The sequence below is a fragment of the Urocitellus parryii genome, chromosome X, assembly GCF_045843805.1.
Source record: "Urocitellus parryii isolate mUroPar1 chromosome X, mUroPar1.hap1, whole genome shotgun sequence".
Lineage (NCBI taxonomy): Eukaryota > Metazoa > Chordata > Mammalia > Rodentia > Sciuridae > Urocitellus > Urocitellus parryii.
In genome coordinates this window covers 20,009,188-20,033,119 of record NC_135547.1, presented here as the reverse complement: position 1 = coordinate 20,033,119, position 23,932 = coordinate 20,009,188, and the positions used below count along the sequence as shown (strand labels likewise).

Below are 23,932 nucleotides of genomic sequence, written 5' to 3'. Positions count from 1 at the left end.
TACAGGTCTTTACACACAGAAACACACACAGACACCCACCCACCCACACCTACTTCTTTACTTTCCTCCCCTTTCTATTAGTCCTTTCCATTAGACTTTTATTTTAAATTCAATTTTTCATTTGTATAGTGTCTTTACATGGACAGGAATTGGAAAAGTTTTCCCACCCCTCTCCTACCCACTCTCCCTTATAGTTTCTTTTTTTTTAAGATGTGCCCCCTTTGGGGCCTACTATTTGTCCTTGGAAATGTCCTATTCAAAAAAATCTACCACTTGCTGCTTGGGATTCTGCATTCCTGCTTGAGAAAAGGGCCCAAGTTAAGCTGGAACACATGATTATCACTTGGCTTAAGACTCTCATAAAGGAACTAGAAGCAGTGTGGACCAATGTCTATATCTTGAAATATACACTAGAAGAACCATATCTACCTATTTTTGCACCTACTTGCATTTGAAAATACGAAACTTGAGCCAAGGGTATGTGCAGCTCGGTTATAGAGCACTCTCCCAGCATGCACAAGGTTCTGGGTTTCATCCCCAACACCACAAATAATAAAAGAATTAAAGTAGTTACATTGAACATAATTTTTCTATATTCATATATGAATAAAAGACCAGTGAAACTCCATATCATGTCCAACCACAAAAATAGGATCCTAATTAGAATAAGTTATGCTCCATGTATGTATAATATGTCAGAATACACTCTACTGTTATGTATACCTAAAAAGAAGAAACAAGTAACTACATACACATAGCATTAGTGCCAATCAATAAATGATATTCTGTAAATATTTCTTGGGTGCCTACCATGTGCCAAGGGGAATACAAAGGCAGCTATTAGCTGCCAGTGTTGTAGGTGAGTTGGATATCTAGATAGACAAATCCAAATCCACAAAATGTTGTAAGCACTGAGTACTGGGAAAGCACAAAAGGGAGAAAAAAGTTTGAAGACGGTCAAGGAAATCTTTCTAGAGGAGCTGAGAATGGAACAAGGCTACCAGATTCAGCAAATAAAAGTGCAAGAGTCCCAGTTCAATCTGAATTTCATTTAAATAATAATTACACGGGATGTACTATACAAAAAAAATCATTGTTTATCTGAAATTCCAATTCCATTGGGCATCCTATATTTTATCTATCACGCCTACACCAGAGGTTAGTTTTGTTAAAGTCAGCAGAGATAGGAATACAAATGGTTGGTGAAAGGGGCAAAGCTAGAAAGGTAGTCAGAGACCAGTGCTTTGGGTCATCATGCTGAGGAGGTTGGACCTTACTTGGTGGGTAAAAGGGAGCCAGGAAGCATTTTAAGCAGGAGACCAATGTGGTCAGGGTTGTATTTTCAATAGATCCCTTTGGGAGTAATGTAGATGATGGATTGGGGAGAATCAGTTTGGAAGCTGTTAGAATAATGTGACAGATGATCATTACACAGCAGGAACAAACAGAACTGTGAGAAGCACCCACATGTAAAGAGCAGGTGGGGGAAGAGGAACCAGGAAAAGAGGTACCGAACAGTGTTTTTCAAAGTGTTGATTGACGTCCATCTGCCTCAGAAACACCTGCAGAAGTGGTTAAACATGCAGATTGCTGGTGGACAACCCAGAAATAAGGTTCAGGAATCTGTATTTTAGCAAGAACCCCAGGTGATCCTAAGGCACTCTGAAATTTGAGAACAACCACACTAGATAGTGAACTATAGGGGGAAATATTTCATGCATAGAAGGCACTCGAATATGAACTGAAGCAAATGGGGGGTGTTTGTGATGGCATAAAACTAATGACTCTTCAGGCAGAAAGTGAATGGCATTGCAGATTGACATTAAGGATGCTTGAAGATTTGCATGCCAGAGCATGAGATCTATTCCTAGAGCCAATCCACAGAGCGCCATAATTACCAGTGTTCTTCAGATGTACTCAAAGATCCAGCGGCATGATCTCCTTCATCTCAGGCAAAATTAAAACAATTTTCTAAATTGCCAAATATACTGAATGTATGAAGGATTGAGATAATATGTCAAAGTCCTTTTCTCCCCTTATGTTAAGGTAAGGAATAGTGTGGGATTGCTGAAATATTTTTCAAGTGTGAACTGCAAACTATATTCCTTAAATGATTTTCCATACTTACTTTTTACTTGCTTTGTTAGGGGTTTCAAAAGTTCCAACCAAACCTGTAATAACATCAATGAAAAAAAAAATTGGTAGAACATGGCATTGAGCACAGCAGTTTTTCTTTTGGTACCAGAAAAAGGGCAGCATGAAATAAATACCAGGACTATTTAGCTTTCTAAAGATAGTTGGAAACAAACAGCAGTGTCATAGAGACGATGTACCTTCACCACAATCTGCCCACTCGTATTTTTCCAATGACAGTGAATGTTGTTGATCTATAAACTCTTTGTTGTTGACATTTGAATCACTGCTCCCCTGCCTCAGTTGGATGACAAAGGTGTCACACACAAGTCTCATTAATTGCTACAAAGACTAATGAAGGCATTTGGCTCCATTTTTGAATCCTACCGTCCCCCAAAGGACTGTTTGATAGACCTGAGGAGCCTTTCTGGGAAGGTTCTGGAGTAGATATGCCAGCGCAGGACACAGTAAAAGAACATCGTGAATGTTAGGACTGAAAAAGAGGAAGGAAGAATCCCCTAAAGATTTTCTGGGGAGGTCAGGAGCCTTAATTCTGGGGATTGAGGTCCAGCCTCTGGAAAGTCAAAGTGGATACAGTGTGGTGAACTGTTCAGAGAGTGACAAAACTGGAGCATGTGGTAGAAGAGTTTGTGTTTGAAAAACTGTGCTGACTTTTAATAAACAAGGAGGAAGGGGCAATAGTTATTACATTCTATCACTTTGTAAGGTGTATGTAAATGGTGTTTCATTTTTCAGTTAAGGGATTGAGCCCTACATACCTAGATGCAAACTGCCTTTGCAAGCATTTCTAGACACACACAAAAAAAGCCTACAATAAAAGAAACTTACATTGTTTCCAGAATGGCTGCAGAATTCTAACCCAAAATATTCCTTCTCGGCAAGATTGAGATGGCTGCAACTCAGGTTAAACAGTGCCTTTCCAGATGACTTTTGCTAAACAAAACAAAGAGATCACAGCACAGTTTGCATTTTCTTAACCTTATGTTGTCGCTGCAGTTTGGAATAAAGGGTTGAAGCAGCAAGACTCTCCTAAAGCCCCTTTCCTTTACCCACCACATCATTTAAAGGACCTGATTCCTCCTAAAAGATGTTGGGAGCTTTACAAACACATATGTGCATCTATGTATACATGGTTTCAGCAACATCCCTGAAAAAGCCTCAGCTTAATGATAGCTCTTCTTGGAAAAAGAGAGCCTTGCACTTAACTATGGCTTGATCTGCAAATTTACCCTTTCAATGGAAATTTTAATCAATTCATCTCACAGGCAATTTGAATGATTTTCCCTCAATTGACAGTTAGTTTAATCAAGATGTAAATCTGACCCTTTACTCCCCTGCTTAAAATCCTTCAGAGGCTCTCCTCAGGATAAAGCTTATATTCCTCAGTAAGAGAGGCTGGGCTCTCGCTCACATGATCTGCCCCTCCAGCCTCATTTCTTGTCCCTTCTCCCTGACACTTTCCCCTAATAATCACAGCCTGCTGGAAGTTCCCCACACATGTCAAGTTGCTTCATGCTTCTTTGCCTCTGCTCATGTCATTCCTTCTCCACAGACCTTCCTTCCCACCTTTCTGTGGTTGGCTTACTCCTACTCAGCTCAGATGTCATCTCCCCAGGGGAGCTGTCTCTGATGCTATCAGCCTTATTGGCCAAGGGCAGGCCCCTGTGCTCCCATGCACCCTGGCTCACCTCAAACATGGTGCTTCTTATGCTGAATGTCTATCTTCCCCCTAGACTGAATTCCTTCACAGTTGGGACTGAGCTTTCTATCTTTCTTTTTAAATATTTTTAGTTGTAGATGGATTCAGTAGCTTTATTTTATTTATTTATTTTTATGTGGTGCTGAGGATCGAACCCAGTGCCTCTCGTGTGCTAGGCAAGTGCTCTGCCACTAATCCACAACCCCAGCTCTAAGATGCCTGGGCCATGCTTTCTTTTCCTTGTTACCCATCTGGTCCAACTCAAAACCTAGCACATAGTAGGAAACCTTGAATGTTTGCTAATCCAATATGAATCGGACCAAATTAATCATATGCACTCCTTGAGTAGATTTTGCTTGATAGTTTTGCCCACCAAGTGGGCAACGGGAGTCTCTGTTCACATAAGGCCACAAATATTTTCACATAAGGCCACAAATATTTCTGCATAAAGCCCACACACACTGAGAGCATGAAGCAGTGCCTTCCTTAGACTTCTTCTGTGAGAACAAGAGCTTTGAAGAGCTGTCTGTGGAAATCTCTTGGAACTTAGTATGGCTGGGGCTAATCTTCAGCCGCCACCATTGCCAAACCCAAGGGTTGCTGTTTGCAAGGAAGACCGTGATGGGAAAATTGGGCCCTGGCTGATAGGCACAAAGACAAACTGCTGAAAACCTCTAGTTAAAGCCAAGTCACGAGGCGCCCGGAGCGCTGCAATGGAAGCTGGGTGCAGGGAAATCACCGACCCATAGAATCCACAGCAACCTTGAGAGGTCAGAAAGTCCATCCACCCCCACCCCAAGGCAGCAGCTCACTGAAAAGAGCCCACATCTGGGATTTAATAGCTTCCAGGAAGGCGGCCTATCTCGCCCCTTCCCCCACTGACCAAAAACACACCCCTCTCCCCCAGGACTTCCCTCCACTTGGTTACACAGCCCAGAGCTCCACCAACTCAAGATTCTTTTGGGTTAACCAGGATCCTATTTTTAAATGCAAATAGGCCACAAAGGGTGAAACCTATTGCATCCCTAGCACCTGGAGAGAGAGCTGCTGTACTGAGAAAAGGAGTTTGATTTGATGTGGGAGTTCACATGGGAGCTCCAGGCCGGAAGTCAGAGTCAGCCCTGAGGATGGGGGGTGCCAAGGGTGTGGGGGGCTAGGGATGAGGGTGCCTGGTAGGGGGAAGGGGGCGGGGGCGTTTTGCCTGTGTAGCAACCTTGCCTAGGGCAAGTGCTGACACAGACCATTCCAGACAGATGAAATCGCTCCTATTTTTAAAGTCCTCCAGACAAGGAGCTGCCACGGGATTTTTATTATGAAAAAAAAAAGGAATTTCTAAAGAGAGAGGGATGACAGCAATACTTTTTCCAACACCAAAGAAACATTTCAGTCACAAGGACTAAATTCCGTCATAGACTCCAGTTTCTTTGCAAACAATTTAAGACACTCAAGATTTTCCTTTTTCCTCTTCATTTTTATTCTTATTTTCCATCAGGGCACTTAATCCACCCTATCAACACTGCCACATTCCATGTGTTTGTATATTTAAATGTTTCTGTAGTCACAAATAATATATAGTCATCCTTTTAAGGTTTCAAATCAAGGCTTTCTGCTCCCTTCAGCAAGATCCTATACCATGTTTATTTGAATAATCCCTTGATTCTTTCATCCCTGTATATGTTGCCAAATGACTCTAAAAGCCTTTGGCATTTATGCATTTGCAGGTCAGGCACTCACATGGCTAGTGTCCTTCACCCCCATCTCTGTCCTGGACAGGTATTTCCCTTCAGCCCTCCATAGTGTACATTCAAATTGGCCAGACTTCTGGAATGTGTTGCATAATAGGTATGGTCTTGGTTCTGTCTGAACTGCAACTTTTAATTTTTTTTAACATTATGATCCAATTCCTCCAATTTCATGTCATGATGATCTTTGTCATGATATTACCTTATCTATGACTTTTCTATTTTCTCTTTTGTGAACTTCTGATTATCTGTACAATTTCTTGCTCTTGTTTAAGTTGGCATATTTCAACATTCTAATCAAGATCCTTAGTGGATCTAAATTCTGTACCACCAGTCAACCCTTCTCAAGAAACTGGAATTCCATCCTGAAATCCTGTCTTGCCATCATCTTCCTTAGATTAGAGTACTGTAAAATTAATAAGTGTATAGTAGAGTACTGTAATATACATACATACATACATATATATATACACATACACAAAAATACATGTGAATTTTTATTTATAATGTCTAATTTACTGGGTCATAACCATTGCACACTGATTCCTGGGGGTTCCAAACTCATTCCTCACTGGTTGCAGTGGTACACATCTGTAATCCCAGTGACTCAGGAGGCTGAGGCAGCAGGAGTGCAAGTTTGAGGCCAGCCTCAGCAATTTACTGAAGTCCTGTCTCAAAATAAAAAATAAAATTGGCTGGGGATGTAGCTCAGTGGTAAAGTGCCCCTGAGTTCAATCCCCAGTACCAAACAACAACAGCAATGACAATTCATCTTCTCATGGAAACAATATTCAAAATGGCTAGCTCAAAAACCAATCTACAGGGGCTGGAGTCATGGCTCAGTGGTACTGTGCTTGCCTAGCATGTGTGAGACACTGGGTTCAATTCTCAGCACCACATGAAAATAAATAAAATAAAGGTCCATCAACATCTAAAAAAATTTAAAAAAAAACAGTCTACACAACTTTCTATGCACCTAGAGCTGTCATATAACAATTTGTTAAAATAGACCTGAATTGTAATCTTGCTCTACTCAATTTCTAACTGAAAGAATTAGGGCAATCGTGTAACTCCCAGAACAATGTACCTTTTCCAGGGACCTGAATACAGAAATCCTGTGTTTAGCTGGGTGTGGGGTGTATACTTGTAATCCCAGCTACATGGGAGGGAAGGTGAGGCAGGTGGATCACAAGTTTGAGGCCAGTCTCAGCAACTTACTGAGACCCTGTTTCTAAATTAAAAAAAAAAAAATAATAAAAAGAGCTGGGGGAAGTATCTCAGTAGCAGCATGCCCCTGGGTTCAACCCCCAGTACCACAAAAAAAAATGTGTTTGGATACCTGGCAATTAAGCACAGTACCTGGCAAAGAGTGGACATTCAATAAATGTTTACTGAATAAATAGATAAATGGACCCAAATATTAAACTTGATCCAAGTAAGGTAGTATGGTAATCCTCTCAGGAGGAAGAATAATTTGTCATTAAGTGACCTTGGGAAAATTACTCAACTTTTCTAAGACTGAGTTTACTCATCTATGGACTGGAGATAATGGTGGTATTATCTCATGGGTTCATGTGTTTGTTGTGAGGATTAAACAAGATAATTCACCTTAAGTTCTTATTGCAGCACATACCACATCATATGATGTAAGCTCGGCACGTGCATAGATAAATGCAATGAAATGGGTATGAAACGAGGTGCAGCAGTTAATGGCATGATTATTGAAGAGAGAATGGGAGACTTTAACTTTTCACGCTGTGCATGTCTGTTAATTTATTTTTTTAATAAGCAAGGACAGTAGAAACTGTCTTTTTTAAATATATTTTTTAGATGTATGGACCTTTTATTTTATTCATTTATTTATATGTGGTGCTGGGAATTGAACCCAGTGCCTCACAGATGCTAGGCAAACACTCTGCCACTGAGCCACATCCTCAGCCCCAGTAGAAACTGTCTTAACCAGCTTCTGCTTAATGATGAAGACAATGCTTTCATTTCCACTTTAAAATATTGGTAGAGCTGGGCACAGTGGCATGTTACTGTAATCCCAATAACACAGGAGGCTGGAGCAGGAGGATCTCAGGCTTGAGGCCAGCCTTTGCAATTAGTGAGACCCTATCTCAAAATAAAATTTAAAAGGTCTAGGGGTTTAGAGTACCCTTGGGTTTTATTGGCAGTAGCACACACGCACACACACACATAAAATAATAATGATAAGAATATCAACAATAACAATAAAATTTTAAAAATTAAAAAATGGAAAAATATTGGCATATGCCCATGTTATGAAGAAAGCTCATGGGCAGCATACTACACTAGTATGATTGTGTATTTTGACATCTACCAGTTGAGTCCCATGCTGACTAGTAATAATTTTCTTGAACATATGTTTTACAGTACTACTTGTTATTTAATTGCAATTAAGTTAACTTATATGTATATCAAAAATTATTATGAGCAGTGGAAGCAAGAGTTGTTTCTATGAAAATTAAGTTGATATTTTTGTAAGACGGGGAAATTCGCAAAACTGTGCTGTCAAATAGTTTTGGCTATGGTAGCAGTAAAAGTTTGGAGGAGAAAATATATCAAAATCTGAAAGGATTCTGTACTCAAATTGACTCCCAAGCATCTACATTCTGTTTCCACCTTAAATAAACCAATGCTGGAAATATTGATGGTATATGTGAATATAAATATATGTTTTATGTTAAAATAAATAATTTAGAGTATTCACATATATATGTATATGACTTATTATGGGTTTTTTTAAAGAGAGAGAGAGAAGAGAAAGAATTTATTTATTTTTTCAGTTTTCAGTGGACACAACATCTTTTATTTTATTTTTATGTGGTGCTAAGGATCGAACCCAGCGCCCCGCGCATGCCAGGCGAGCGCGTTACCGCTTGAGCCACATCCCCAGCCCTTATTATGGGTTTTTGCTTTAGGAAATTTTATCAATTTAGAAATTTTATCAATTACAATCTCTTTTTTCAAATGTTGTCCAAGGTGATTGGACAACATAAGAAAAAAGAGATTGTAATATATATGTATCTCACTGCATAATTTAAAATATTTGAACTGTACAATAAAGATTTATTTTGTTTATTTTTTGGTACTAGTATTGAACCCAAAGGCACTTAATCACTGAGCCACATCCCCAGCCTTTGTTATACTTTATAAATTTAGAGATAGAGTGTCACTAAGTTGCTAAGGTTGACTTTGAACTTGTGATCCTTCTGCCTCAGCCTTCTGAGCTGCTGGGAATACAGGCACAGCCACTGCACCCAGATGAATAAAGATTTCAAAAACGATAAATTAGAATAAAATATAGCATATTATTAGCCCTAGTAGAATAGGTTATTTTTACTTTTTTGTTGTGCTTATTATATTTTATAGAGAAATGCAATGGATTCTATAACAGTTAAAAGCATGTCATATAGATGATTCTCTATTTCTAATGTTCTGAATTCAAAATATTTATGCTTCCCTTACAAAATTGTTCTCAACATTACAAATGCTAATCACTCATCCTTTATGATGGTTCTATCTCATTTTTTTAACCCCAAATATGACTATCTTGCTCACCTCAGGCTGCCATCACAACATACCATAGAGTAGGCAACTCAAATAATAGAAATTTAATTGCTTACAATTCCAAAGGCTGGAAATCTGGAATGAGAGTGTTAGCCTTGTAAGGTTCTGGTAAGGACTTTCTTCTTGGCTTGTAGATGGCTGCCTTCTCACTGTGTTCTTACATGAGGTGAGGGGCAGAAAGAACACAGAGAGATCTCTTTCCTCTTCTTATAAGACCACCCATCCCATTTGATAAGGACCCTACCCTTATGATCTCACTTAATCTTAATTACTTTTTTTTTTAATACTGGGGATTGAATACAGAGAACCTTAACCACTGGGCAACATCCCCAGTACTTCTTATATTTTATTTTGATACAGGGTCTTGCTAAGTTACTTTGGGCCTCACTAAGTTGCTGAAGCTGGCTTTGAACTTGTGATCCTCCTGCCTCAGTCTCCCAAGTTGCAGGGATTACAGGTATGTGCCATCACACCCTTTTAATTCTTTTGAGACAGGGTATTAGTAAATTGCTGAGGCTGGCCTTGAACTTGTGATCCTGCTGCCTCAGTCTCCTGTCTACCTGTCATTATAGGCATCCATCACTGTACTGGCAACTTGAATTACTTTCTAAAAGCCTATTTCCAAACACAATCACATTTTGGGTGACAGCATCAACATACGAATTTGGGGAGAAGCCAAGTCAGTCCATAGCACTTTAGTTACCATACTTTACCATTTCTTGTTTTTTTTTCTAAACACTAAGTCCAGTCTCAAATAATGAAGACTTGTGATGCATTTTGGAAAGAATGCATCCAATTACAAAAGGTCAAAGAGGAATTCCAAGAATGTGTTGAGCACCTGAAATAAGTAGGAAGAAACAGCATATCATTGTGGCTAAAAATATGGGTTCTGGAGCTAGACACACCTGAGACTAGTTCTAACTCCTCTATGATCTTGGGTAGGTTTCTTCATATCCATGAGACTCAGCTTCCTCAGTTATAAAATAGAAGGGTAGGAAGCCAGACACAAATGGCCACATATGGTATGATGCCATTTATGTAAAGTATCTATAATAGGGACTTCCATATAGACAGAAAGCAACTTAATGTCTGCCAGGGTCTGGGGGACAGGGGTTGAAAATAGCAAATGACTGCTAATTATAGGGTTTCTTTTTGGGGTGATGAAAGAATTCTGGAATTTGATGTGCAACATAGTGCATATATAACAAACCATTTAGTTGTACACTTTAAAGGGATGAAGTTTCTGCTCTGTGATGTACCTCAGCTTCAAAAGGGATTCATACTGAGTATCTAATGAGAATATTCATGTATGGTACTTTACATGGTGCCTGGCCCAAAGGAAGAACTCAATAACCGTTGACTATTTGTAGAGTGACCATATAATTTATCAACCAAACCTAGAAACTTTTTAAAACATTTATTTTGGTACCAAGGGTTGAATCCAGGTGTGCTTAACCACCAAATCACATCCCCAGCCCTTTTAAAAATATTTTATTAGAGACAGGGACTTGTTGAGCTCCTCAAGGCCTTGCTAAATTGCGGAGGCTGGATTTGAACTTGAGATCCTCCTGTCTCAGCCTCCTGAGTCGCTGGGATTACACGTGTGTGCTACCACACCTAGTGACAGAAACATTTTAAAAGCCAACCCCTCACCTTTTCCTTTAGCATGAATTTTTCTCATTCTTTATTCTCGTTTTTTTGAGTTCTTTTGTTTTCCTGATGTGGTTTTTATCTGCTAAAACTCAGATTAATTTTGCCATGCTTGCCTTTGTCCTTCTGAATTTGCCTTTACCCTTTTTGACCCTTTTGACCATCCCTTTAGTTCAACACACTGAGCAGATACTCCATGCTGGGTTCTCTCCTAGTGTCCAGGGAGACTGTGGTGAGCAAGACACAGGCATTAGCACACAGTCTGGCAGACAAAGCAGGCACATCAATAGTTAATAACAGTAGTTTGGACCAAGTACCTTTGTGGAGACTGGTAGGCAGGAGGCATCATGAAATTGCATTCAACAGGCACCAAACCCAAAAAGATGGTAATGGATTCCTAACAGAGGAAACACCTAATCGGTCATGAAGCAAGAGTTGGAGGTAACCAAATGAGGAGAGGGAAAGAAGGGTATCAGAGGCAGAAGAGTTTAGGAAACTTGGTGTGAACAATGAACCTGCAAGCAGTTTGGTGTTGCTAAAGGAAAAAGTGAGATAAAGTAACTGAAAAGAAGGGCAGGAGCCATACATATCTCTTGGGGCACACAAAGCCACGCACAATGAAGATGGGGAGTAAGGTGGGGGATGGGGAGCAAGATGATGTTGAGAGCCACAGCCCAAAGGGCCCCAGCAAACTTCCAGCTGACTGGCTCCTCTGCGGTGATGCTCATTGGGCTGTTTCCTTGCCCTTTCAGACCACGGAGCTGATCACTGGGGGACTCTTTTGGCTCCGCCCACGCGACCCAGCCAATAGGCCTCAAGAGGAGTTGGGGTTGAGAGGCTCAAGAGCCCGGTGGTGCAGCGTTCTAAAAATAAAGTTTGTTCCTGCTTGACAAGTGGATTGTGCCCAGCCAGACTGCGGCAAGATAGGGATGGGGTAATTAAATGGTTTCAAGCAGGGAATTGACATAGTTGAGAGTTGTGTTTTAGAAGCATTGTCATGGAAATAGTTGGGGCACAGCTTCTCAAATGAGAAAGTGCAGCTTCAGTTTCAATAGCTGTGTGCAGGGCCTGAGAATGTGCATTTTTGAGAACTGATCAGGCTCTTTGGTGAGATAGATGCTGCTCGTCTGTGGAGTGTTGCTGAGGGCCATTACCAAGTAGGTATGACGCATCGTAATCCTTGCCAGTGTACCCCATGTTAAATGGACTTGCCTTGGAAATTTGCTGCGACCTTGCTTGTGTGTTTTAGAAAGGTGACCCTGCTCAATCACCAGGGTGGATCCAGGATTAGGGTGTATTCCTGCAGGAAGTATCTCCGTCCTTGGGTTTAGGGTGTGACAATAGGAGTTTTAGGGAAGTTGAGGTTGAAGATTATTGCTGCTGGGATTAGGGTGTTCCTGCTGCTTGTTCCCGTTGAGTTCTCGTGAGATTCAAATGGGATTTGAAAAAAGCCTCGTGGAGTAGGATTTGGGATCGGACATATTGGAATTGCCCCTGAACGTGTGTGGAGGCTGGTGTGAGATCCAGAATAAAGAATTGCTGTTTGAACCTACAAAGCTGTGTGGTGCCTCCTGATTCTGGTGCCCCCCAAGACGTCGGCAGAGTGTACTTTGAGAAACAAGGTTGAAAGAGATGGGTGAAAAAGGAGGGGAAACAGGTAATAGACAATCTGAGGCTACCATCGCAGTTCAGATGAGAGAAGATGGTAGTACTAGCGAAAATAGAAAAGGTAAAATGTTGACACATGTCTTCATAGTGGATGCAATAGAATTTAAGGAGAAAGAGGGAGAATCCTAGAGATTCCTGCTATTCATCCTCTCTCTCTCTTTCTTTTTTCTTTCTTTCTTTCTTTTTTTTTTTTTTTTGTTGTTGGTACCAGGAATCGAACCCAGGGGTGCTTGACCACTGAGCCACACATCCCCAGCCCTTTTTAAAAATATTTTATTTAGAGACAGAGTCTCACTGAGTTGCTTAGGTCTCACTAAGTTGTTAAGGCTGGCTTTGAACTCATGATCCTCCTGCCTCAGCTTCCTGAGCTGCTGGGATAACAGGCAAGCATCACTGCGCCTGGCTCCTAGTATTCTCTTTACAGGCCTTGGAAGCTTGCTCTCCATTTTGCATTCTGTCAGGGTAAGGGTTTGCATACACCACACCCTTTGCAGTTTTTCATTCACTTCATGCGCCACTTTGCTCATCCCTGCTATTCGTTCCTTCACCAGTTGTCCCACCAACTACACGTACAGCCAGGGACTAACCAGGCATCTTTTCTCCCTTACTTCCACTCAAACCTAATTACTGAATTGCTCCCACCCTGACCTGTCCAAAAGCAGGTTGTTTGAACATTCCACGTTGATCCATATATATATATGAACCCCTCTTTGACACTCCCTACTCTGCACAGATCAGAAAACAAAATCATGGTTTGTAATATCTAAAGCCTTCCACTGGTTTAAACTGATCAAATATTATTTTGACACCCCACCTCTGAGGTGTTAACTACTTCCTTTTAAAGTCATCCACCTAGCATTTTCTTTCGGGTCTTCTGTGGTGACACTCAAAGCTTCTTTGTGTTTTATCTCTTTTGCAACTGACTCCAATCACCCATGGCACTGGCAGGAAAACAGTTTTATCTATAATAATACAAATGGTTGCCATTGAGCATCTTTGTGGAGGCCATGATGAACTAGTTCCATCTGGCCACTTTTCCCTAATTTCCATCTCTCTTTTGACTCTCCAAATCCCAAATTCCAAATTGCATTTTGGAACCCACAACCAAACAGAGCACTCTTAAGTAGAGGATCAGACTTATGCTAAGTAGAACAGGGAGTCTGGACATATTTCTGTGTTTTGGTCCTATTTGGTCCATATCCAAGTTAAGCATGTTTTTGATGATGCTGTTTTAATTTCAGACATGTAGTGAAATCTCGTTCCTCATCTTTATACTTTCACTTCAGCCCAACTGTTTGTAACCAGCAATAGGTGTACCTCATTTTCAAAGAGCATGAACACCACTCCCCCCAAAGCAAGCATTTCTTCTTTCTTATCATGTACAGTCTACCTCTGGGAATCCAGAAACCTCTTGGGGATTAAACTCTGGGACATTTTTTTTTTTTTTTGGTACATGGGATTGAACCCAGGGTGCTTGATGACTGAGCTACAGACCCAGCCATTTTTAATTTTTGTTTTGAGACAGGACTTCCAATCCTCCTGCCTCTGCCTTTTTAGTAGCTCAGATTACAGATGTGCCCCACCACACTGGCTTAGGCTGCTTCTTAAAAACAAAACAAAACAAAAAAAACTCTTGGGGGTGGGGGTTAGGTCTGGGGCTCAGCAGTAGAGCACTTGCCTCCCACATGTGAGGCATTGGATTTGATCCTTAGCACCACATAAAAATAAATAAACAAAATAAAGGTATTGTGTCCATCTACAACTAAATAAATAAATAACATTTAAAAACTCTTTAAAAGGACTGTTTTCATTAAAAATGCAAATATTCTAACATTGCAAAAAAAAGCACACACTTTACACATTTTACAATTACCAGTATAGTTGGATGTAACCAGTTTTTAGAATTTGAAAGTGTGTGCTGGGGAAATAGGAAAGGGAGTTCTTTTAGGTCAGGGCAGAAGAACTTCATTGGCCAGGCTGTAACCCTTGAGGGTTTAACTCCTGGTTTTAGAAAAGTTGCTGAGATCCTCAAGAGCCTAATTACCAGGTAGCAGCAGTTAAGATAAGAGTTCCAGCTGCCTATAATTCCAGCAGCTGGGGAGGCTGAGGCAGGAAGATTGCAAGTTCAAAGCCAGCCTCAGCAAAAGTGAGGTGCTAAGCAACTCAGTGAGACCCTGTCTCTAAATAAAATACAAAATAGGGCTGGGGATGTGGCTCAGTAGTCAAGTGCCCCTGAGTTCAATCCCCGGTATCCACCCCCCAAGAAAAAAAGAGAAAGAACAAGTCAACCCAAGCCCTTTCTCTAGTACCCATAGGACTCAGCCATAATCCCTGAAGGGAAGCATGGTTTAACTGGGTACTTTAAGATTTCCCAATGAGGGTAAGCAGAAAGAAAAACTTATCTTACAGTTGTGTGTGCTTGTGTGAAATTTACACCAATTACAACTAGGTTTTATTGGATTTCTGAAAACATAAAGCAATTCAAATTGCTGCATGTGTGAATAATAGAAGGCTTAAAGTTGCTTAGAATTAACTGCTCAGAAAAATTTCTGGCCCATGTAATTGTCCTGGGGGTTCCTGGAAAATCAAATTTTGTGGCTGCCTGACCACCTCCCCTTTACCATATTGATACCAATAAAACCAAATTAGGAAGAGAACTCTGGAATTAAATAGCCAATCTTACCTGATAGGTGATACTTTCTGGCAGACACTTTTTCAAAGCTACATGTGTCATTGCCTTGGGGCCTTAGGTTGGCCTGGCAATGACCTGGACAGGTTGCATCTGATTCACATTCTTTGCTACAGAAGTTGGATGGAGGGTAAGAGACTCTCTCCACTCAGAATTACCCTTTATCTGGGTATGGTGGTGTACATGTGTAATCCCAGAGGCTGAGGCAAGAGGACCACAAGTTCAAAGACAGCCTTAGCAATTTATGAAGCCCTCAGCAACTTAGCAAGACCCTGACTCTAAATAAAATATTTAAAAAGGTTGGGGATGTGGCTCAGGGGTTAAGCATCCCTGAATTCAATCCCCAATACAAAAGAAAAAAAAAAAAAGAATTACCCTTTAACTAAGGGAATAAAAAAAAAAAACCTCCACAAGATTACTATCCTTATAGCAATCTTGCCTCCACTCCTGGGACATTGAAATTATCATGCCTATACTGGAAAAACTGTTGCAAAGTGACAGTGTAATAACAGCATTCTCAAGACAGTGTTCCCAAGTCTTGTCGGAATTACTAGCTACTCTGGGTAATTAAAACAATTATAATTGTTTGTTCCACGTAATGCTTTAGCACTGAATCCATGTGTTGTGCATAAGGCACAACCAGATTCTAAATGATAGTTGGAATTTTTTTAAGGTTAAAATCGATTCTGTATATATCTAGCAATAAGAGACACCCAAGACACAAGAGACCACTAGAAGTCACATATTCCAAAGCCCTCATTTTATAAGTGTGGTGATTGAGATCCAGGTAAAGAAAGTGACTTGCCTGGGATCTTTCAGCAGATGAATAGCAGAACTGGAAATGGAACCCAGGTGTTCTCGTCTCCAATAATGTTCTCATTTCATACACTAGGCTATCCTTAAATATAAAGGAAAAACTAATATCTGGGTATATGGAGGATAGGAAAGAAATAAATACCTAAATATTTTGTATGGTTCTGGGGAGGGGATCCAGGCACATGCTAATTACACACTCTACCACTGAGCTACACTGCCTAACACTTAAGTTCTGTTATTTTGATTTTCTCCTTTTGCTTATTACTCCAATGTCTCTCCTCTTTTAGCCTCCCTTTCCTCACTTGCTCCCGGTTCCTTTTTTTTTTTTTTTTTTTAAAGAGAGAGTGAGAGAGGAGAGAGAGAGAGAGAGAGAGAGAGTTTTTAATATTTATTTTTTAGTTCTTGGCAGACACAACATCTTTGTTTGTATGTGGTGCTGAGGATCGAACCCGGGCCGCACGCACGCCAGGCGAGCGCGCTACCACTTGAGCCACATCCCCAGCCCAGCTCCCGGTTCCTATCTCTTCTTTCCTTCAATCAGCTTTGCTCCATTTAGAAAGAGTGCTCACTGTGTTGCCCAGCTAGGCTGTGAGCAGGTAGGGATCCACTCTGTTGTGGCAGGTTGTGCATTTCCCTGAATCTCTACAAAGAAGTCCCTAAGGAATAATGCCTTTTAAAAATATCTATTTAGACTCCACATGGTGGTGCCTGCCTACAATTCCAGCAACTCAGGAGGCTGAGGCAGGAGGATTTCGAGTTCAAAGCCAGCCTTAACAGTTTAGTGAGATCCTGTCTCAAACTAAAAAAATACAAAGGGTTGGGGATATGGCTCAGTAGTTAAGCACTCCTGGGTTCAATCCACAGTAACAAATAAAAATTTAAAAATCTACTTCATATGAGGCCATGAAATCTAGTATATTAGGATTGCTGTAGAGAATCAGCATCGACTGAACAGAGAGTCTTTGAATATATTCAGGAAACAATTGCAAACTAAGTGTAATGGGGAAGCACATGTGGAGTTTAGAGATCCATAAGAAAGTAGAAAGTAATATTTCAATATTTAAAGTATATACAAAAAGTGTTTAAATCAGGGTAATGTGATCATGGTTAAGTTTTTAATTTTTCTTTTTGCCTCCAGAATATTCTAATGTATTTATAAATACGTTAAATCATTTATTGAAACTAGATATGAAAAATTTACAAACAGAAAGCAACCTCTAAGGGTTTCTGATTAGCATGTTGAGAGGTCATGTGAACATGCTAATCTCCATGCACCAAGTTTCTCCTCCCCTAACCCTTAAACATCCTCATGTCAACCAGCTGTATTTGCTTGTTGACACCTGTGGACCACACTGAGGGACCAGTTTTCTGCTCTGGAGCCCTTGCTTCAGTATCAACTTGGCTCATTGCCAAGTTTCACAGTTAATAGCATTCATTTAGGGCCTGTCATTTCACTCCACTTTTCCTCCCTAGACATCTGCCTAAGGTTCTGACTCCTTGTTCATCTAGTTTCTTCACTTGGGTCTCTTCTCCTCGGCGTGACTTGGACCTACTATGATAGCCAGTTAGACTCCACTTAGCTTTCCTCTACTCTTGACTTATTGCCACATATGTTGTATATACAGTAAGTGCTTCATATAGGTTTGCTGAACGTGTGGCTTAGTAGTATAATTTTAAATCTTGAGCCTGTTTGCAGATTTCTGCCCTTATATATTCTTCTTGGCCTGACCTGATCTGGGGCTGGCCTCAGATCTGGGAACCTCTGCCATCTTCTGTCCTCAAGACTATTTCAATATGATATCTCTCCTGTTAGGGCATACAGCATAATGCAAAACAACTGTCTGTGGTCCTTTAGTTGTACCCAGGTCCAAGCACAGCCAAGCAAAGTAGTGTGTGTGTTTGTGTGTGTGTGTGTGTTGCTGGGAATGGAACCCAGGACCTCATGCATGCTCAACAGGTGCTCTACCACTGAGCTACCTCGTCAGCCTTTTGTATTGTATTATTATTATTATTATTATTATTATTATCATTATCATTATTTTGAAGTACTAAGATTGAACCCAGGGATCCTCTACCACTGAGCTACATCCCCAGCCCTTTTTACTTTTTAGTTTGAGACAGGATCTCACTAAATTACTGAGGTTGTGATTCTCCTGCCTTTGCTCCTGTGAGGAGGTGATTAAAGGTGTATGCCACAATGTCTGCCTTACAGAATATTTTTTTAAAAAATTATTAATTTATTTTAGTTTTAGGTGGACACATTACCTTTATTTTATTTTTATGTGGTGCTGAGGATCAAACCTGATGCCTCACGCATGCTAGGCGAGCGCGCTACAGCTTGAGCCACAACCCCAGCCCCTGCCTTATAGAACATTTTAAATTTATATATTTCCTTTAAATACTACACAGTTAGGGGCTCAGTGGTAGAGCACTCACCTAGCATGTGCTAGGTTCTAGGTTCGATTGTCAGCACCACATAAAAAAATAAATAAAATATTGTGTCCAATTACAGCTAAAAAATTAAAAAATAAAAGATACATTTAAATATTACACAGTTAAGTGTTTAAGATATAAAAAGGGAGAGAAAACATGGTTTAGCTTACAAAATGAAGAATTGTGGAGAAACTGAGATGGGAGTAGTAGCAGGATTTTTAACATATTAATAATCTTCAGTGGGAAACTGGGTCCTAAGAAATACTAACCTTCGTGTCTTAAAATTATTTGTACCCTTCCAATGCAAGCTTTTTTCCAATACCTTTCTCCTTTAAGTGCTTAGGTGGAATTATTTGTGCAGAAGGATCTGGTTAAGCTGACTCATTGCTATTTATAAATCAAAACCAAGGATATTCCTCTCTTCTAAATGTTGAATTTGACATTTGCTTTTTCCAATTTAGGAGGCTCTAATCCACATTCCTGCAAGTGCAGAAATGAACAAACATGTTCACAATGGCATGCACTGAAAGACTTGAGGAGCCTTAGGAGTGCAGATGACCTCTCATCTGCTGTTCTTTGGGAGGGCTCGAGGCAGGGCATTTCTCATTTCTGGCAACCCCATTTCATATAGTCAGTGAGGGCTTACTGTGACCACAGTTTTACATATGCACAAGAGTGGTCCAGAGAAAACTGTTACTGTAATACATGAAATGTTTGTGCTACATCCCTCCTGAATTAAAGATTTTACTTCCTAGCATGTTTTATCAGCAAACTGACATCTTAGTAGCTAACTCAATTGAGCAGGAATTAGCTGCCTGGCAGCAGAGAGCAAGAACAGACATCATTATTTCATTGATTCAACAGATATTTATTGAGCATTTACCATATTTCAGGTTAAGCAGTAACTATTCAGGAGAAATACTTTGCCTTCCCAGAATTAGCAGTACTTACTGTGCCCTTTTGGACTCAATCCTACCCATTGAGCTCCAAAGAATGACCTTTCTTTGGGCCTCATGTAATTCTCAGATTCCACAAACTTTTTTTTTTTTTTTTTTTTGTATCAGGGATTGAACGCAGGGATGCTTAACCACTGAGCAAAATCCCCAGCCCTTTTTTTTAAAAAAATATTTTTATTATTTGTTGATGGACCTTTATTTTATTTACTTATTTTTATGTGGTGCTGAGAATCGAACCCAGTACCTCACACATGCTAGGCAAATGCTCTACCACTAAGCCACAACCCCAGTCCATCCCAGCCCCTTTTAAAAAATAATTTATTTAGAGACAGGGTCTCTCTGAGTTGCATTGGGCCTCTCTGCTAAGATGCTGAGACTGGCTTTGAACTCCCAGTCCTCCTGCCTCAGCCTCCCGAGCCACCGGGATTGCAGGCATGAGCCACCATGCCCAGCTTCCATATACCTTTTAAAGCTTGTCCATTTCTCTAAATCATTTTCCCTCATTGTCCATTTGTCCTATGAAATATTCCTAATGGCTCTGGCAGGTTCTTCTGCCTCAAGTCAGTTTTCCCTGCCAACTGCTGAGCATTTTTAGTATCACCATTCCCAAAACACATGAGAGCTTTCAAAGATGTGAAATACTGACACAACTCCAACACAGTGGCTCTAGAAGGACAAAATGATGAAGTGCAAGGGCTCTGGACCCAGAACGCACTATTCTAATTCTGTTTCTACTACTTATCAGCCTGAAACTTTGAGTAAGTTATGTAACCTCTTCTCAGTTTCTTACCTGTCAAATGGAAATATTGATAGCATCAACTTTATTGAGGATTTCAATGAACTAGTAAATGCAAAATACTTAAACTAGTGCCTGGAACATAATAAACATTCTTTTGCCACATATTAGCTATTATCATTACTATTTGGTTTGGAAATGAATTGAGTGGTTAGTGTGGACTAGTGGGCAATGGGGTTGATATTTGGAGACAGGTGCCTGGAACCTCTGCATATCATGTAATGTGACTGTAAGCACTTTGGAAACTTTGGCTCTGACATTTTGAGAGAACTTTCTATTTTGGTCGCTTATGCAGGAAATGGACTTATACAGCAATTACTTTTTGGATTTTTTAAAATATTTTTTAGTTGTAGTCAGGCACAATACATTTTATTTATTTATTTATTTATTTATTTTTAATTTATTTCTTAGCTATCGGCGGGCACAACATCTTTGTTTGTATGTGGTGCTGAGGATCGAACCCGGGCCGCACGCATGCCAGGTGAGCACGCTACTGCTTGAGCCACATCCCCAGCCCACAAAGATAGTTTTCCTCACAATGGAAGAGGAGCACTTGGCACCTGACTCAAATTGAAGTGTGTGTGTGAAGAGTGGTCAGGCAGGGTTTTGTGAGGGAGGTAATGTCTGACCTGAGCCCTAAATGACCAGTACTCATTACTTAGGTATGTAGTGGGGAGTTGGGGGGATGAGAGGAGCAGAGCTGAAGGTTGATCCACAAAAGGGAGAAGCAGGGATAGTCCAGTGGGGTAGTCTGATTGGATCTTAAAATTGAAGGTGACAGATGGAGGGGAGAGTGGCAAGAGTCTGAGAGCTAAGAGAACCAAGTCATAAATGGGCTTTTTCATATGAAGAAATTAAGGTTCAGCAAGGACAAATATGAGCCCAAGATCACAATTGCAAGTAGGTTCTTTTTTTGGGGGGGCGAGGGGGACGGTTATGGCTCTGGAGTCACAATCTAGCTACCACTGAGCTACATCCCCAGTGCTTTTTATTTTTAATTTTGAAACAGAGTCTTGTTAAGTTGCTCAGGGCCTCGCTAAGGCCTCGCTGAGGCTGGATTTGAATTTACTATCCTCCTGCCTCAGCATCCAAAGCTGTTGGGATTATAAGCATGCACTACCACACACCACTGCAAGTAAATTTTTGAGTCAGAAACTGAAAGTAAATATGCTGACTCTAGAGCCCAACTCTCTCTCCCACCAACCACCAGTCTCCTGAATTCTGAATACCCAGTTTGGGGTCAGAAAATGCTTTCACTATTTTATGAAGTAAAGATAATCACAGTCATGAATTCTTTCCACAATTTATAACCATGTTTCAGTATTTAATGAAAAATGTTCATAAAAGTTAATTAAGCATTTTAGTATTCATTTTTTTTTGAGTACTACAAATTTCAAACATTTTATTTTCTTTTTTTTTTTTGTTACTCATTTTTTTTTTTTATTGGTCGTTCATAACATTACATAGTTCTTAATACATCATATTACACGGTTTGATTCAAGTGGATTATGAACTCCCGCTTTTACCCCGTATACAAATTGCTGTATCACATCAGTTACTTTAGTATTCATTTGTAAGTCTCAAACAAAAACAAGACAATAAACAATGCACCCTAAATAAGCTGGAGAAATTCAATTTCTGGAAAAATGTATCCTAAGGTTATGCTATAAAGATGGATGTACATCTTTGTGTACTAAGGTGTTTACCTTTGTGTTGTTTGTAATGGTTAAAAGAAGAATACAACAAGGAGACATCCTGTACAGTGACTAATAATATTTATAATCTAATACTAAGTTTCTAAAAAGTTCATCACCAAAGAGTATTATGTCACATTTGATAAAGGGTCTCACAAATTTGCTGAGGCTTGCCTTGAATTTATAATCCCCCTGCCTCAGCTTCCCAAACTGCTGGGATTACAGGTATGCACCACCTCCATACCCAGCTGACTGTCTCATAATGGATGAGATTATGAGCACATTATTTCTTCTCCCTGCTTTTGTTTTTATTTTTCCCCTGATTTTTTAATGAGAAAATATTCTTTTGGAATGCAACCAAAAAATAAAAACCAATAAAATAGACTTCATTTTTTAAAACTATCCTAATGATAAATATGCAAAATAATACATGTGTTAATTAGCTCAATTTAGCCATTCCACAATGTATACATATTTTAAAATGTTGTGTTGTACATGATAAATATGTGTAATTTTTGTTTGTTCATTAAAAATACTAGGCCTGGAATGTACCATAGCAGTAGAGCACTTGCCTAGTATGTGCAAGACCCTGGGTTCTATCCCCACCACTGCAATAAAAAACTAAATAAAAATTAAAAAGTACATCATGTACAACCAGAAGAATGAGAAGTTATACTCCACTTGTGTATGATGTGTTAAAATGCATTCTACTGTTATATATAACTGATTAGAAGAAATAAAGAAATAAAAATTATAAAAATCCAAAAAGTATGGGCTGGGGATGTAGCTCAAGCGGTAGCGCGCTCGCCTGGCATGCGTGCGCCCCGGGTTCGATCCTCAGCACCACATACAAACAAAGATGTTGTGTCTGCCGAAAACTGAAAAAATAAATATTAAAAAAAAAAAAAAGAAAACTATCTTTGCTGCTGGTTGTTTTTTTTTTGTTGTTGTTTTTTGATACTCTTCACCATTTACATTGTGTGTGTGTGTGTGTGTGTGTGTGTGTGTGTGTGTCTGTGTGTGTTGCTGGGGATGGAACCCAGGGCCTTACATAAGCTAGGCAAGAGCTGTCCTACTGAGCTATACCCCAGCCCATTTTTTATGTGTCTGATTCTTTCACTAGCTTGTGAGCTCTTGGAGGATGGGTGCTATTTCCTACTTATCTGTGCATATTGGGCAGTGAGGGTTTGCAAGCACTTGTTAAATGAGTGATGAATGAATGAAGGGGCATAATCACGCCTATCTCCCAAACTTAACTAATGATCATATGAAAAAGATAAGTGGAAATTCCTGGAATATAGTTAGGTCAGGAAATGGTATCTTCTAGCTTTAAAGGCAATTGACAGTGCTCTTTCAATCACTTAAAATGTTTGGAGCGTGAGAGTTCTAGAGAACCTTTGTCTTATGTTTAAGTCTGTTGAAAGGTAAATTTCGTCATCATAGAAGGAATCTCAGAGGACAAAGGACCTCTTGTTTGAGACAGCTAAGCCCAGTGATTAGTAGTGAGGCGCCATGCCTAAGTGCTTCCAGGGCCTGACAGACCTCCCCCTTTCTGGCTCCACACCTCAGACCCAGAAGAGAAGGAGGAAATAGGAAATGAGGAAAAATTGGAATAAAGAAAAAGAAACCGGAATAAGATTGTGTGGGGAAAATAATTGAAGACTTTGCACCGCAGCTGTGTTTAGAATCAGACAAGCTATATATCCACAGCTCCCAGAGAAGTGCCTCCATGACGTCTGTCACCTTCCATTCTTCCGGACCTTGCAGATCTTCCCAGGGGCCAAGTCTGCACTACTTCCTGGGGTGCAAATGAACTCTGAAGTGTGGATCTCTCGGCAGTAGAACTGGTCTAACCAAATGTTCTTCCTGTTCTGACAGTCTGGCGCAAAGCTGCTGAGTGGCACCTAGGATTACAAAGGATGGCTCTCTGCTGCTGGGCTGCGGGGCTTCAGACCCTTTTAGGAAATGACTCCAGCCAGTCCAGCTACCTCCCAGGTGGTTCTGCCCCTCAGGCCATACCCTTTGACCCCAAGACATAGGA

The 23,932-nt window shown here is 40.2% G+C and overlaps 1 protein-coding gene across 1 annotated transcript in view; it reads right to left on the bottom strand.

Moving 5' to 3' along the window:
- The window catches only part of Frmd7 (FERM domain containing 7), a 91,363-nt gene that overhangs the window by 22,070 nt on the left and 45,361 nt on the right, over positions 1-23,932 (bottom strand). Inside the window, exons 3-4 of the mRNA XM_077794020.1 lie at positions 2,983-3,087; positions 2,129-2,171 (exon numbers count right to left, since the gene is read on the bottom strand). Coding sequence (XP_077650146.1) covers positions 2,129-2,171; positions 2,983-3,087 — 148 coding nt within the window. The remainder of the gene's footprint in view (positions 1-2,128; positions 2,172-2,982; positions 3,088-23,932) is intronic.